The following is a 13,556-nucleotide window of genomic DNA, read 5'->3' as shown; positions in this document are numbered from 1 at the left end:
TGGGTAAAGGGGTAGGGGTTTATGCAGACCCATTGTGCAGTTTTTGAAAATTTGGGATTTCATCCTCTATTGGTCTGCCAGGACTGCCATCGCAGACACAGATGGGGCGCTTAAGCAGCAGAGATGTCTTCTTTCACAGTTGCGGATGTCGGAAGCTGAAATCAAGGTGTGGGCGGGGCTGCTTTCTCCTGACTCTCCCCTTGGCTTGCAGATGGCCGCTCTCAGGCTGTCCTCACGTGGTCACCCCTCTGTGTTGACTGTGTCCTCCTCTCTTTCTATAAGGACATCTGTCATACTGGATCAGGACCACCCTAATGACCACCGTTTTAACCTCAGTTACTTCTCTAAAGGCCCTCTCTTCCGATATAGCCGTGTGCTGAGGCCCGGGGGTGAGGGCTTCAGCATGTGACTTTGGAGAGAGGACAGTTCAGCCCATCACTCGTCCTGACCAGTTCCTGAGCAAGTCTTACTGGCTGAGCGCTTTTAGGCCTTTTGTGTACTGTCCTTCCAGGTGAGAGGCCTGGAATGGGGAAGAGCGGGCTGAAAAGGTAGTGAGGATTGCTGGTGGGCGGGGCATGCCGGTTTGGTAGCAGTGGAGCAAAAGCGAACAGCTGGCGCCCGGGAAGCCCTGGGCAGGGGACGGCATTTCTGGGCTTTGCTGTCCAGAACTATTCCTGGACGCTTCGTGTCTTCGTGACGGAAACTTCCTGAAGCCTCTCCAGTGCCGCCTTTCCACGCACGGTGTGTGCATGAGTGCAGACCGAGCTGCGGGCACGCCTGCCAGCGCTGACGGTGACCACGGGCTGGGGGCGGTCGCTGCACTCTCCTGGCAGGACACCGGCAAGTGCCATCCCCACTCATGAGGTGGCGGAACCAGTGTCACGGACAAGCAGCACTTTGGTGCTGACTCCTCGGGGGCCTTGGCAGTCCCAGACACTGAGGACTGGACCAACTTCTCACGCTGGCCTGGAGGCGCTGGGGCGGGAGGCCCGTGGTCGGCTACGCCGGGCCTGACTGGCATGTGTCCTGCCCGGGGTGCCCTAACATCGTGAACCTGCTTCCAGGGGGACCGCAGGTGCCCGTCACCACACCAGCCCCGCCCCAGAAGGCTGCAGGTCGGCTTGAACTCACCGGCCACAGCCATGCTATACCCGCGCCGCGGACCAGGCACAAACGAGCCAGATGGAAACGGGGAGGCCGCCTGGCTCCCTGAGAGACTCGTGTGGTTAATGGAGCCGTTTCATTTTAACTGGTTAAATCCAGGGCCCCTAACAGTGTGAGTGAGAGCAGGTCTGCAGGGTGGCCGCGCCTTTCGTGCAGGGCCCATGGATGATTTTGGTGTCCAGCAGCCTGGGCCAAGGGCCGAGGGGTGAACTGTGCCGAAGAGTGTTGACAGAGCAGGCCTGACACCACTCTGCTTGGCCAGGCCTGTGTGCAAGGGTGGCCCCGGGCTGGCGACGGGGAGCTCGCACTTGGCTTCGCGTCATTCCCTAAGGGAGGAGCAGCTCACTCTGCCTGAGCTGTTTGTGCCAACAGCGTGTGCCAGCAGCCCCCAGGAGAGCTGTCTTGCACGCGTGGCCACAGCGCCCTGCTGGAGGAGTGAAGCGTGTCCAGTTCGAGGGCGCTGGGAAGCTGGGCCCTGATGTCCTCCGGACTCTGCTCTGCGCGCCTGGCCCCTGGCTGATCTGGCTTCGCAGCCTTCTGCTCGAGTCGACCCTGGCTGGCCCAGAGCGGGCTGTGTGCAGAGTACCTGCGCATCCTAGTGCACCATTGAGCTGGGGCTGCGGTCTTGGGGACCCCAACACAATGCATGAGGGGTGCTGCTGGGGTGTCAGCAGTGCTCTCTTGCCCGGTCTGGATGCTGTTCACATGGGGTGTGTTCAGTTTCTGAAAATTCACGGAGCTGTACCATTGTGATATGTACTCTCTGTAAATAGAATCAACTTCAATAAAAAGAAAACTATACACCACAGGATAAAAAGTAATAATTTTTTTAAAACTCCGTTTTCTCTAACAAACTTGTCACCCTTTTTTACCAGGCATTGCCCTGGGTGCTTGGGACATGGTGGGAAGCATGTCATTGCCTCAGATCATTGGTAGGCAGGCAAAGAGATTCTTAGTGTGGTCCATGTTTGCTGGGTTCTGTCAGACATTGCAGGCGCTAGGGGCACACAGAAAGGGCCTCTGTCTTGGGCATTTTGCCATTCTAGGGCTGCTACTCACTGATCTGTGGAGGCCAGACAGGCGACTGGGCAGAAGGGGGAGAGCTGGGAACAGGCAAGCTGGGAAGGTATGTAGACATAGAGTTGCCAGAGCTGCTAGTTTTGTTATTGTTTTTTAGGAAAAACCACAGATCTGAATTTTTATGTGAGCTCTCTTGATTTTTAAGTGCTGTAAATGAATCCAAATTTTAAAAAGCGGGGGGCCAAACCACCCCTGCAGGCCGGATTTTGCCTCGGCCTACAGGTTTGCCAGGTACTCAGCCAGCCAGAGATCCCTCCCTCTGACCAGTCACGGAAGGTCCAGTGTTTTAGGCACGGGAACTACAGCAGTGAGCAGGCCAGACTTGCTTGTGCAGTGGGGACCCACATCTGGTGCCTCTCAGACTTCAGTATGTGTAGGACTCATTTGGACAGGCGCGTTGAAAAGCAGATTTCTGCCTGGGAGGTCTGCGGGCGGCTGGAGCGTTGCCTTTCTAACAAGCTCCCAGGTGATGGAGATGTTGGCGTCCCTGGACCAGTTTGCATAGAGTTGCTCTGTAAGCTGAGGGGCCCAGCAGCAGCTATAAGCCAGAGGGGAGTCGGAGCCTTGCCACTAAGGTGCAAGTTCCTGGCAAGCGTCCTGTTTTTACTTAGGTTTTAGTTTATTTGGGGCGTCTGGGAAGAGAGCCGATGACATGGGAGGCGGGTGCTGAGGCTCTCCCAAGCCGTCTCTTGGCAGGCTTATTAATACGCTCTAATCTGAGCTTATTCTGTAAGGCGGGCGGGGAAGGGGAAGGTCTTAGGAAAGGCTTCCCGGAGGCGGTGCACGGGAACTGCCGGAGCTTTCGAGAACGCGAGAAAGGGAGAAACCCTGAACTCCGGCTCTCCTCGGGCTGCTTTCCTTGGCCCCCCACGTGTCCGCTGTCCGTGAGTGCCTGTCAATCAAGTTTGTTTCTCTCCCCCGCACCCCGGCTGGGTGAGGTTTAAAGGCGGCTGCGGAGCGCAGCGCTCCCAGAGTGCCGCGCGGCGGGCGGGTTTGGATTTTAAATCCCCGCGGCCAATCAGTGGCGCGCAGGCTTTTGTAACGTTCCCGGCGCCGCGTTTGAATTCGAGGAGGAGCCGAACGGTGTCAAACCTCTACCCAGACCCAGCTAGGTCCGCTGAGCAATTCCGGGAACATGAGTGCCGCGGCAACAGCAGGGAAGCTGGCGCGGGCACCAGGTGAGCCTGGGAAAGCCGGGGGCCCCGGAGCTGCAGCTCCCGGAGCCTCGGCGGCCGCTCCGCCGGCAAAGGAGATCCCGGAGGTCCTAGTGGACCCACGCAGCCGGCGGCGCTACCTGCGGGGCCGCTTTCTGGGGAAGGGGGGCTTTGCCAAGTGCTTCGAGATCTCGGACGCGGACACTAAGGAGGTGTTCGCGGGCAAGATCGTGCCTAAGTCGCTGCTGCTCAAGCCGCACCAGAAGGAGAAGATGTCCATGGAGATAGCCATTCACCGCAGCCTCGCACACCAGCATGTCGTGGGCTTCCACGGCTTTTTCGAGGACAACGACTTCGTGTTCGTGGTGTTGGAGCTATGCCGGCGGAGAGTGAGTGTCGCTGCTGGGGGACTGGAGCTGCCTGGGGCCGGGGTTGGAGCGCCCGGCCCCGCAGCTGCTGGAGAAGGTGCGCCGGGGGGCTCGGAGCTGCTGGAGAGGAGGTGCCGGGACCCTCCAACTAGGCGTGGAGGGATCCCAGGCCGAGCTCGGAGCTGCTGGGGGAGGGGTTCCGGCTAAGTGGAGCCCGAGTCACGCCGCTGCTAGGGAAGGTGCTCCCGCACGCCGGGTGTGGGGCGGAGGGCGGGGCGAGGCGCGGGCAGCCGCGGCTATGGGCGCCAGGGCTCCGGGAGTAACCGGTTAAGGGTGGAGCCCGAGCAGGGGCGCTACGGACCTGGAGCCTCCGGAGTGGAGTTGGGGCAGGGAGACTGTGGGGCCAGAACTCCGAGGTTCAGGAAAGGAGTCTGCTGCCGCAGAGAGGCGGGGGAGGGGATACTGGAGACTCTGCGCTTACGCAATGGGGCTGACATAGGGGCCCCAGGTCAGAGGCTGGGAGGCAGCTAGTAGGAAAAGGGGTGCTATGGACAGTGGTGGCTAGGCTTAGGGGAGGGTGCAGGTCCTCGCTGTCCTGGAGAAGAAATGGCTGGGGGTCCTGGGCTGCCTTCCCCTAATGGTAGCGCCCCACCCTTGGATCTCAGCACCCACCCGTTCCTCCTCCCTTCCCCCGCCCACCCAGTCTCTCCTGGAGCTGCACAAGCGCAGGAAAGCCTGGGAGCCCGAGGCCCGCTACTACCTGCGGCAGATCGTCCTGGGCTGCCAGTACCTGCACCGGAACCGAGTCATCCACCGGGACCTCAAGCTGGGCAACCTCTTCCTGAATGAGGACCTGGAGGTGAAAATAGGTGAGGCGCTGGGCCTGCGGGTGCTTGATACTACAGAGAAGTGGGAACGAGGGGGCCGGGGGTGGGGGGAGGGAGAGACCAGGAAGATTAGGGAGGCAGGAGCCCTGGGCTGTCATGGTTCTCTAAGTTAAAATGTAGTTCCGTCACATGCCATCTGTCTTTGTGCTCACCACCCAGAGTCTGCTTTTCTTCCGTCACTGTGTTCCACTCCCGTGTCCCTCTTCCTGCCCCGCACCTCTTCCCCTCTGGTCACCCACTCCTTTCTGGTGTCCAGTGTCTATGAGTTTGCTTGCTTTCATTTGTCGCTTTCTGTTTTATATCCCACATATGAGAAGAATCACGTGGTTCTTGTTCTTTTCCATCGGACTACTTCACTTAGCATGATGCTCTCAAGATCCATCCAGGCTGTCCCCAATGGCAGTATTCATCTTTTTAACGACTGAGTAGTATTCCACTGTAACATGTACCACCTCTTCCTTGTCCATTCTTCATCTAAGGACACCTGGGTCGTTTCCATGTCTGGGCCAATGCGAATATAGCTGCAGTGAGCATCAGGGTGCAGATGTCTTTAAGTGTTTTCAAATTTGGCAGGTAGAGCCCCAGAAGTGGAATTGCTGGGTCATATGGTAGTTCTCTGGTCTTAATTTTTTGAGGCCCCTCTGTATGGGTTTCCACGGAGGCTGCACCCAGTTACATTCCCACCAGCAGCGTGCGAGGGTCCCCTTTTCTCCATATCCTCATCAGCCCTTGTTATTTCTTACACAGTATTTTTTTTAAAAAAAAGAATTTGAATTCCTGTCCATGTTTTAAGTTGGGAGGCCTGTCGTAGAATTTTTGCCGTAAAGTGCCTTTCGACCCGTTGGAAGCTCCAGCAGCACTGGGCAGCATTCCCTTGGGGCAGCTCTACGGGCCGAGCAGCAGCTGTCCCCTTAGACTCCCCTGTCCCCACCCCTCGCTGTCATCCTCACAGACTTGCCTAGTAGCAGTCTTGAAGCTTGCTTGCTTGGTGGGTCCATGAAGGCGTTTGAGTTCCTTCCTAGAAGCTTGGCCCTCCTTTCCAGGGTGTCAGGATGGTCGCCGGGATGCCCCTCCTGGGGCCAGCATGATGGGAGGATGCCTGGGCAAGGCCGTCTGTGTCCCAGGGCTGGGGCTTGAGGGGTCAGAGGACCCTGGCTCTTGGTGCCCAGGTCTGGACCAGCTGTCCGCACCGACGTGACGGGCTAGCCTCTGAGCACCTCTTCCCTTTGGTCCTAGGGGATTTCGGACTGGCAACCAAAGTCGAATATGACGGGGAGCGGAAGAAGACCCTGTGCGGGACCCCGAATTACATAGCCCCTGAGGTGCTGAGCAAGAAGGGGCACAGCTTCGAGGTGGACGTGTGGTCCATCGGGTGCATCATGTAAGTTGGGGCTGTTTCAGGCACCGCCCGGCCTCAGCAGGTGACCTCATGGATGTGTCACCTGCCAACCCACCTGCCTGTGGAAAGGCCACTCTGGAGAGCAGAGTGTCCCAAACAAAGCCTAATTTCCATATTTTTCCTGTCACTGGCATGTCCTGTGGGCTTCCTGCAGCCTGGGCCAGTCTGGAAAGAGGGAGAGGAGGTCTCCCCAAACTTGCTCTGGCCCCTCATTACTCAAGATGTGGCCCGTAGGCCAGCAGCATTGTCACCTAGGAACCTGTTAGACATGAGGTCCTAAGACCCAGGCTGTTGGATCAGAACCTGGGTTTCAACACGACTGCTGGCTGATTCTTGTGTACAATAAGCTTTCACAACCGCTGATGTAGAAAGTAGCATCGGGTGGGAGGAATTGGAATTGGAGCTGGCGGGGGGAGGTGCCTGTGGCCTGTCTGGGTCAAGGCCATCAGAGGTGGGTGGTAGGCAGAGGCCCTTCTCAGCTGTCGCCTTTGTGGTGGTTGGCCTGGGTATGGAGAGTTAGGGTGAGTTGTGGCAGTGGCTTTCACACTTACTCCAGTGGACTTTTCATGTGGCAGCTTCAGGCTGTAGGTGCAGAACCGTCACACGTGGGGTGCCATCGTGAGAGCACGCCGCCCACCCGCTCTGACCTACCTTGTGCTGGCTGGCGGCCTCTGGGCCCAAGAGGGGTGCCGGCCCATGAGAACTCTGGTCTCAGGGCCTGTGTTCCCCTGGGGGCCCTCTCACCAGGGTCCTGGTTCTGGGGGCTGCTCAGTAGGCTTGGAGACTGTTCTCAGCGCCAGAGTGAGGGTCCAGAGGATGCCTGGCCTCCGTTCTGGCCCTTAGCTGATTCCTCCTGCGTCTGAGCCCAGTCCCACCTTGTGTTTACAGGTATACCTTGTTAGTGGGCAAACCACCTTTTGAGACGTCTTGCCTAAAAGAGACCTACCTCCGGATCAAGAAGAATGAGTACAGTATCCCTAAGGTGACTAAAGCACTTGTAGTTGAATTTTATTTTCTTTGTTTTTCCCTCCGAAAGCTGTTTCCTGAGCCCAGTTAGACCCTGGGGACAGAGACAGGTCAGCCGCACCCCTAGGGTGGCCGCACAGCTTTACAGTGTTTATGTCTGAACTGGCATGCAGAACTGGACACGTGTGCACAAAGGCTGTTCTTCCAGGGTGGGGAGAATTTGTAGATTCTCAAAGGTTGGGTAGATAACCCAAAAGATGTGTAGAAAACACACACACACACACGCACAAAGAAGGGTGTAGGAGGCAGAACTACCTCTATGCTGCTTAAGCTCCAGAAGTGGACTGTCTGGATTCCGGGGACAGGTGTCCCGGCCCTTCTGAACTGTAGCCCCATCTGTAACCTGAGCCCTGTCTGTGGCTCCTCACGGGTGCCTTGCGTGCGTTAAGCACTAAGTCATAGGCGCTGTGAACGCATGGCAGTGTGCGTTTTCACAACCCACAGCCTGAATGCATCGAGAGGCAGGGCCTGTTCCTACGGAAGCCTGGCTAACTGTCAGAGGAACGTGGCGTGGGGTGGTTCGTGGGTGCTGGAGCCACCTGCACGATGTCGCATGGGCGCGGGCTGTAGTACCTGTCAGGCGCGCGCTTGTGCGCTCGGCCGCACCGTGCCTCGGTTTCCTTGTCTGCAGGAGCTGTCAGGTCTCCACCCCCGAGGCGTTTCTGTGTGAGTTAACACACATGACATGCCTGGAGTTCCTTCCCATTGTGTAGTGAGTGCAGAGTTGAGGCTAGGCTCTTACGAGGCGTGTGGCTGTGCTGGGCTGTGTCCCGTGGAAACTCCTCACGAGGGCTCTAGATGTGGTGCTGTGTCCCCATTTTACAGATAAAGATACAGAGGCCCTAGAAAGCCAGGTTCCTCGTCTCTGGGGCCTCAAAGCCTGTGTCTCACGTGCCACTCTGGTGGTGAGCAGCTTGAATTATGCAAGAGCAAGTTCAGGGGCAAAATGCCCTCACATCCATCTGGAGTTTCGGGAGGGAGGAAACACAGCCCTCCTCACAGCTGCGTAAAGCCGATAATGGGGAGTTTGGCGTTGTTCTCAGTCGCTGACGGGAGCACAGTTGAGACCGGGGACTGCGTGTGGAACAGGGACCCGCAGTTCCTTTGTGGCGGTCTGCACTCGGTCCCCGTTCCGTCCCGCTTATGGCTCTCTCGCCCTCTGCCCCAGTACGTCAACCCCGTGGCCGCCTCCCTCATCCAGAAGATGCTCCAGACGGACCCCGCTGCCCGCCCCACCATTCACGAGCTGCTGAACGAGGAGTTCTTCACTTCCGGCTACATCCCCGCCCGCCTGCCCATCACCTGCCTCACCGTCCCGCCCAGGTTTTCCCTCGCTCCCAGCAGTCTGGACCCCAGCAGCCGGAAGCCTCTCTCCGTCCTCAATAAAGGTAAAACGGGGCCTGGGCAACAGCAGGCCCCCAGGGAGGGCCTCGGCCTCAGCTGTGGGTGTGTGGCCCCCAGAGCCGGCTGTGCAGTGAGACAGGCCTTGGTCCTCCCGCGGCAAATGCCCTTCCCCTCGGCCTCTTGGGAAAGACAGACCTTACCATGGCCAAACAGACCCGTCAGGCCCCAAAAGAGAGTGGACCATACGCCACACCTGGAAAATTCTTATCAGTTAAAAAAATTCTTAACACGCCTTTATGGTCCATTGAAAAAATGTGAAATTTTTCAAATACACAGAACATAGGGCAGCAGGCTCCCATGCACCTGCTGGACTCGGCCATTGTCAAGACTGTCCCGTTTGGTCGTCTCTCCTCTTCTGTTCCTTCTAAGTTCACCCCAGACGTCTTGCCATTTGACCCCTGTGAACCTCAGTGTGCGTCTCTTTAAAAGGATGGACGTTGTCTTTCAAGACCACGTGCCATCGATTAGGTTGTCATCGTTTCTAAGTCTCATAAGAGGACAGAATTAGGAAATACATAATTTGGGGGTGGGGGGACATTGAGTTTATGTGATGTTTCCAATTCATGATTTTGAACATCTTATTTTGTTGTTATTTTAAACTTGTGAAAAGGTATGAGAATAGATACAAATCTGCTATATCCACTTTACCTAGATCCACAATTAACATTTTTTTTCCACATTTGCTTCAATTCATTCATTCATCCCTCCCTCCCTTCCTCCCTCTCTTCCTTTCTCCCTCCATTCCCTCCTCCCATCCCTCCTCCCTTCTTCCCTTTCTTCCTCCCTCCCAAACTATTTAAGAGTAAATTGTATACATCCCATCCTTTAAAATTTAATACCTCTGCATATATTTCCGAAAAACAAAGATTATTCTGCATAAGCACAGCACGGCGCACGGATGTCAGGCACAGGGAGTTTACCGCTGACACATCCTGTCCTTCAGCGATCTTCCGCTGTGACATTGCTCCTTTTGGTAATTTGAGTATCTGATTCAGATATAACGATAGGACTTTTACTTCTCTGATTTTACATTTGTATTTCTTTTAAACTGAAAACCTTATTTCCTTACATTAATATTCATGTTTTTCAGCATGTATAAACTAGTTTTAAGTGCCTTATTTTCTTACAGTTCTATTTGTCAGTGGAATATATTTCACCAAAGATATATAGTTTAAAAAAAAAAAGATCACTTGAAGTATTTTTTTCTCTGTGTGGATATAGCGCCAATTTAATATACACCAATTTACTACATAAGTTCATTTGTTTCAGTCATAATTCAGTACTGTTATTTTAAGGGTTATCTCATTTCTTTTGGTGTTAATTTTCGAAATTTCTTTTTGCGGTGATACTGGTCTTGATCACCTGCTTATGGTGGTGTCTGGTGGGTGTTGCTGCTGCGGAAGGACTGTTTTCTCCTTTGTAATTATACATGCCTTGCTGGGAGCGACTCTGAGATGGTCCTATGTCTCCCCGGACCTCTGCCCAGCGATTCGAGCACCCGTGGCGGATGTCACCCACAGCACTTGCTGCCATGGCTGATGGTGGTGTATCCCTCGCTCCTCCCGCGTTTATTAACCGGAGTCTTCTGTAAGAGAGAGCTGTCACTTCTCTCCCACGGGCTTACGTATATGAATGTTTATTCTTTGGGCTATCATGCCATATTGGTTTTTTAAGGATTGCTTTGTTTTCTTATGGTTTTAATTTTTGGATAGAAAACATTTTTAAAAAGCTTCTTATGCTGGAAATTTTCAGATTTACTCGAAAGTCGTGAGAACTCTATGATGATCCCCCAAGAAATCAGCATTTTTCAATAGTCAGCAACCTTTGCCCACATTTTTATCTACCCCACCTCCTCCCCCCTTTTCTGGCTAGAGTTTTAAGAGCAAATCTCAAATATTACTCATACTCAAGTTCTTATCGTAGCCTATAGTTTTTTAAAATTGAAATCTCTGATCTTTACATATGTTTAAGAAGAATTTCAGATTACACAAGGAGAATGAGCACATGTTGGTGGGGAAAGAATAAACATTTAAGCATAAAGAAAATGAAAATCCATGCTTCTGGCATCAGCCATAACCCATGCTGAAGTTTCAGTGTGGGTCTCTGCAGGCTCTCTCTGGTCACATAAGCAGATAAAGCAAATTTTAGGGCGGGAAACTCTCTTACGTTTTTGTTAAATGCCTGCTTAACTCGTCCTGCTGGTCTGATTTACTGAACTTCCCATTTTTCTGGCTACTGAAGACATTTTTAATTCTTGGCTTAAAGCGGGTAGCTCCGAGCTGCTGGTGTCTCCCTGAGTGACCGGTGGAGTTCTGCAGGGTCAGAGGCCTGAGTCTCTGACACTGCGTGTCCTGAAGGGCTTGGCCTGGTCCTGGAGGTGCCAGTGGGTGCCATGTGCCTGTCCTTGGAGCATGTGCACTGATAACCGGACACTGACTCAGTTTACCCAGAGCAGTGGCTGTTCAAAGAGTTTTTTTCCTAGAGCGAGTACCAGCCGTGGTGAGGGGTCCCTTGCCCCTCCCAACTTGCTGCTTTTGTGCCCAGCTAATGACCACATCCACCTTCTTCCCAGGCACTGAGAACCCCATGCCTGAGCGGCCCCGAGAGAAAGAGGAGCCAGTGGTTCGGGAGACCAGTGAGGCGGCCGACTGCCACCTTGGTGACATGCTGCAGCAACTCCACAGTGTCAACGCCTCCAAGCCCTCAGAGCGGGGGCTGGTGAGGCAAGGTGGGAGCTGCCACGGGCTGGGGGCGGGGGGTGCCGTGTGTCCGGAGAGGACAGGGAAGTCCCCCAGCAGGGCGTGCTGGCCTGTGCCGGCCCCTGTATCCAGAGGCCTAGTTCCCCCACTTTTCATAGGTGAAAACCCCACTGAGTTACCCTGACGCCCAGGCGCTCCGGGATCCAGCCTTTCTCCTCTCTTGACCCGTCTCTTGTCTCCCCGAGTGCCCTGCTCAGCGTGCCGCCTTCGGACACTTGCACATGCCCTCTCTTGTGTCCAATGAGTTTCTGGTTAGCCACCGAGACGGCTGGAGTGACAGACCCAGACGCACTCAGCCTCAGGGCTTCGCTCACACTGTCCCCTTCTCCCAGACGCCCCTCCAGACGCCTGCTTGGCTCATGCTCTCGCTGCCCTCGAGTGTCTGTCCCCGTGTCCCCTCCATGCGCAATCCCCTGGCCTCCACTCCTCGCTCTCGTCATCCCCTATACCTGCCGAATGTTTCTCCGTAACACTGCTCACCTGACGCGGTCTAAGTGTTCGTGCTGGTTTCCTGTCTTTAAAAGGAGAGGTTACTGCAGACGCCGAGCATAACATCTGGAATTGTTTATCTTCTCACAAGGTTTTAATTGCTCAAAACTGGAAAACTAGGTGATCTGTCAGCTACTGACTCGCCGTGATGGAAGCACCTTATATACTCTGTCCACGTTTATTTATGAGCTCTGTCCTTATGACCAGAATGCACGCCCGTGGAGGGTGGGTCTCTGTCATTGCTCTCTGTAGCCGTGACAGTGTCTGGCACACGCTCAGCCTCTGATTAACTGAGTCAGCGGAGCGAAGGAGTGGCACTTGGCACTGCCGCTCATCTGAGCCCGGTGGCGGCACAGGCCGCTTGGCGGAGCCCAGGTGGGGTGTCGTGGTGTGGGCCGCCCAAGGGGAGAGGCTGGCGCTGACCAGTCGTCCGTCTGTTTTCGTTCCAGAGGAGGCAGAGGACCCCGCCTGCATCCCCATCTTCTGGGTCAGCAAGTGGGTGGACTATTCGGACAAGTACGGCCTCGGTAGGTCTCTTCCAGGGGGGCGGGTGGCCCAGGCGTGGCCGCGTGAGCCCCTGACTTGCTTCAGGCTCGCACCTTTCTTGGCTGCCAGCTCCTCCTCTGCTGTCTCCAGCCCAGGCCTCCCAGGGCCCCCCGCCCGCTTTCTGAGCTCTCTCCACTGCCGCCAGGGTACCAGCTGTGTGACAACAGCGTGGGGGTGCTCTTCAATGACTCGACGCGCCTCATCCTCTACAACGACGGTGCCAGCCTGCAGTACATAGAGCGCGACGGCACGGAGTCCTACCTCACCGTGAACTCACACCCCAACTCCCTGATGAAGAAGGTGAGTGCCGGCTGCCCCGGGCCGGGCCACGCCGCAGTCAGTGGGGTGCTGGCCAGCCTCTGACTGAGCCCCTCCCCCCCCGCAACCAGATCACCCTCCTCAAGTATTTCCGGAACTACATGAGCGAGCACTTGCTGAAGGCGGGGGCCAACATCACGCCACGGGAGGGCGATGAGCTGGCCCGGCTACCTTACCTGCGCACCTGGTTCCGCACCCGCAGCGCCATCGTCCTGCACCTCAGCAACGGCTGCGTGCAGGTCAACTTCTTCCAGGTGGGGTCTGCGGGGAGCGGGCGGCGTGGGGGAGGCCGCCTTCCAGCGGACGTTGTCCCTGCCTGCACGCCCCATGTTTATTAGCCGCCCGGCCTTCCTTCCGCTAACCGCCCTCCACCTGCCCGCACAGGACCACACCAAGCTCATCCTGTGCCCTCTGATGGCCGCTGTGACCTACATCAACGAGAAGCGGGACTTCCGCACGTACCGCCTGAGCCTCCTGGAGGAGCACGGGTGCTCCAGGGAGCTGGCCAGCCGGCTCCGCTACGCCCGCACCATGGTGGACAAGCTGCTGGGCTCGCGCTCAGCCACCAACCGCCTCAAGGCCTCCTCGTAGGCCCCTCTGGACTGCCCCTGCCCACCCACCCCCCGGACCATGGCCCGTTCTGGTTCGCGCCCACGGTGTCGGTCTTTATAGTGTGTCCCCAGCCCTGGGGGCTGGGGACAGCTCTGTCACCCTCACAGGTGGGGGCTGCTGTGTAAGTTATGGTTGTACATGCTCAGGTGTGGGTTCTGTGGTCCCCTCCCCTTCCCTGGCCCCACCGCATGAATTGTACAGAACATTGCGATTGGATTCGGGACTGTCCCCTCCTTGCCTTTATACACATTAAACACACGTGGATCTTTGTCCTCTCGTGTTCCCTGAGGGCTGCCCGGCGCCTGGGCCCTGGGCACACCTCTGCCCCAGCATCCGTCCCCGGGCTGCCA

At 56.1% G+C, this 13,556-nt stretch overlaps 1 protein-coding gene across 1 annotated transcript; it reads left to right on the top strand.

The window, feature by feature from the left end:
- Window positions 1–3,260: 3,260 nt before the first annotated feature.
- On the top strand, window positions 3,261–13,475 carry PLK1 (polo like kinase 1). The gene is made up of 10 exons (XM_039840213.1): window positions 3,261–3,787; window positions 4,470–4,635; window positions 5,890–6,034; window positions 6,941–7,034; window positions 8,247–8,466; window positions 11,055–11,210; window positions 12,180–12,257; window positions 12,422–12,576; window positions 12,666–12,848; window positions 12,979–13,475. The coding sequence occupies exons 1-10, from the start codon at window positions 3,380–3,382 to the stop codon at window positions 13,183–13,185; spliced, it is 1,812 nt and encodes a 603-aa protein (XP_039696147.1). The 5' UTR covers window positions 3,261–3,379; the 3' UTR covers window positions 13,186–13,475.
- The last annotated feature ends 81 nt before the right edge of the window (window positions 13,476–13,556 follow it).

Source organism: Pteropus medius, unplaced genomic scaffold (assembly GCF_902729225.1).
Source record: "Pteropus medius unplaced genomic scaffold, Ma_sr-lr_union100, whole genome shotgun sequence".
NCBI classification, from domain to species: Eukaryota; Metazoa; Chordata; class Mammalia; order Chiroptera; family Pteropodidae; genus Pteropus; species Pteropus medius.
This window is presented reverse-complemented; position numbering and strand designations above follow the sequence as displayed.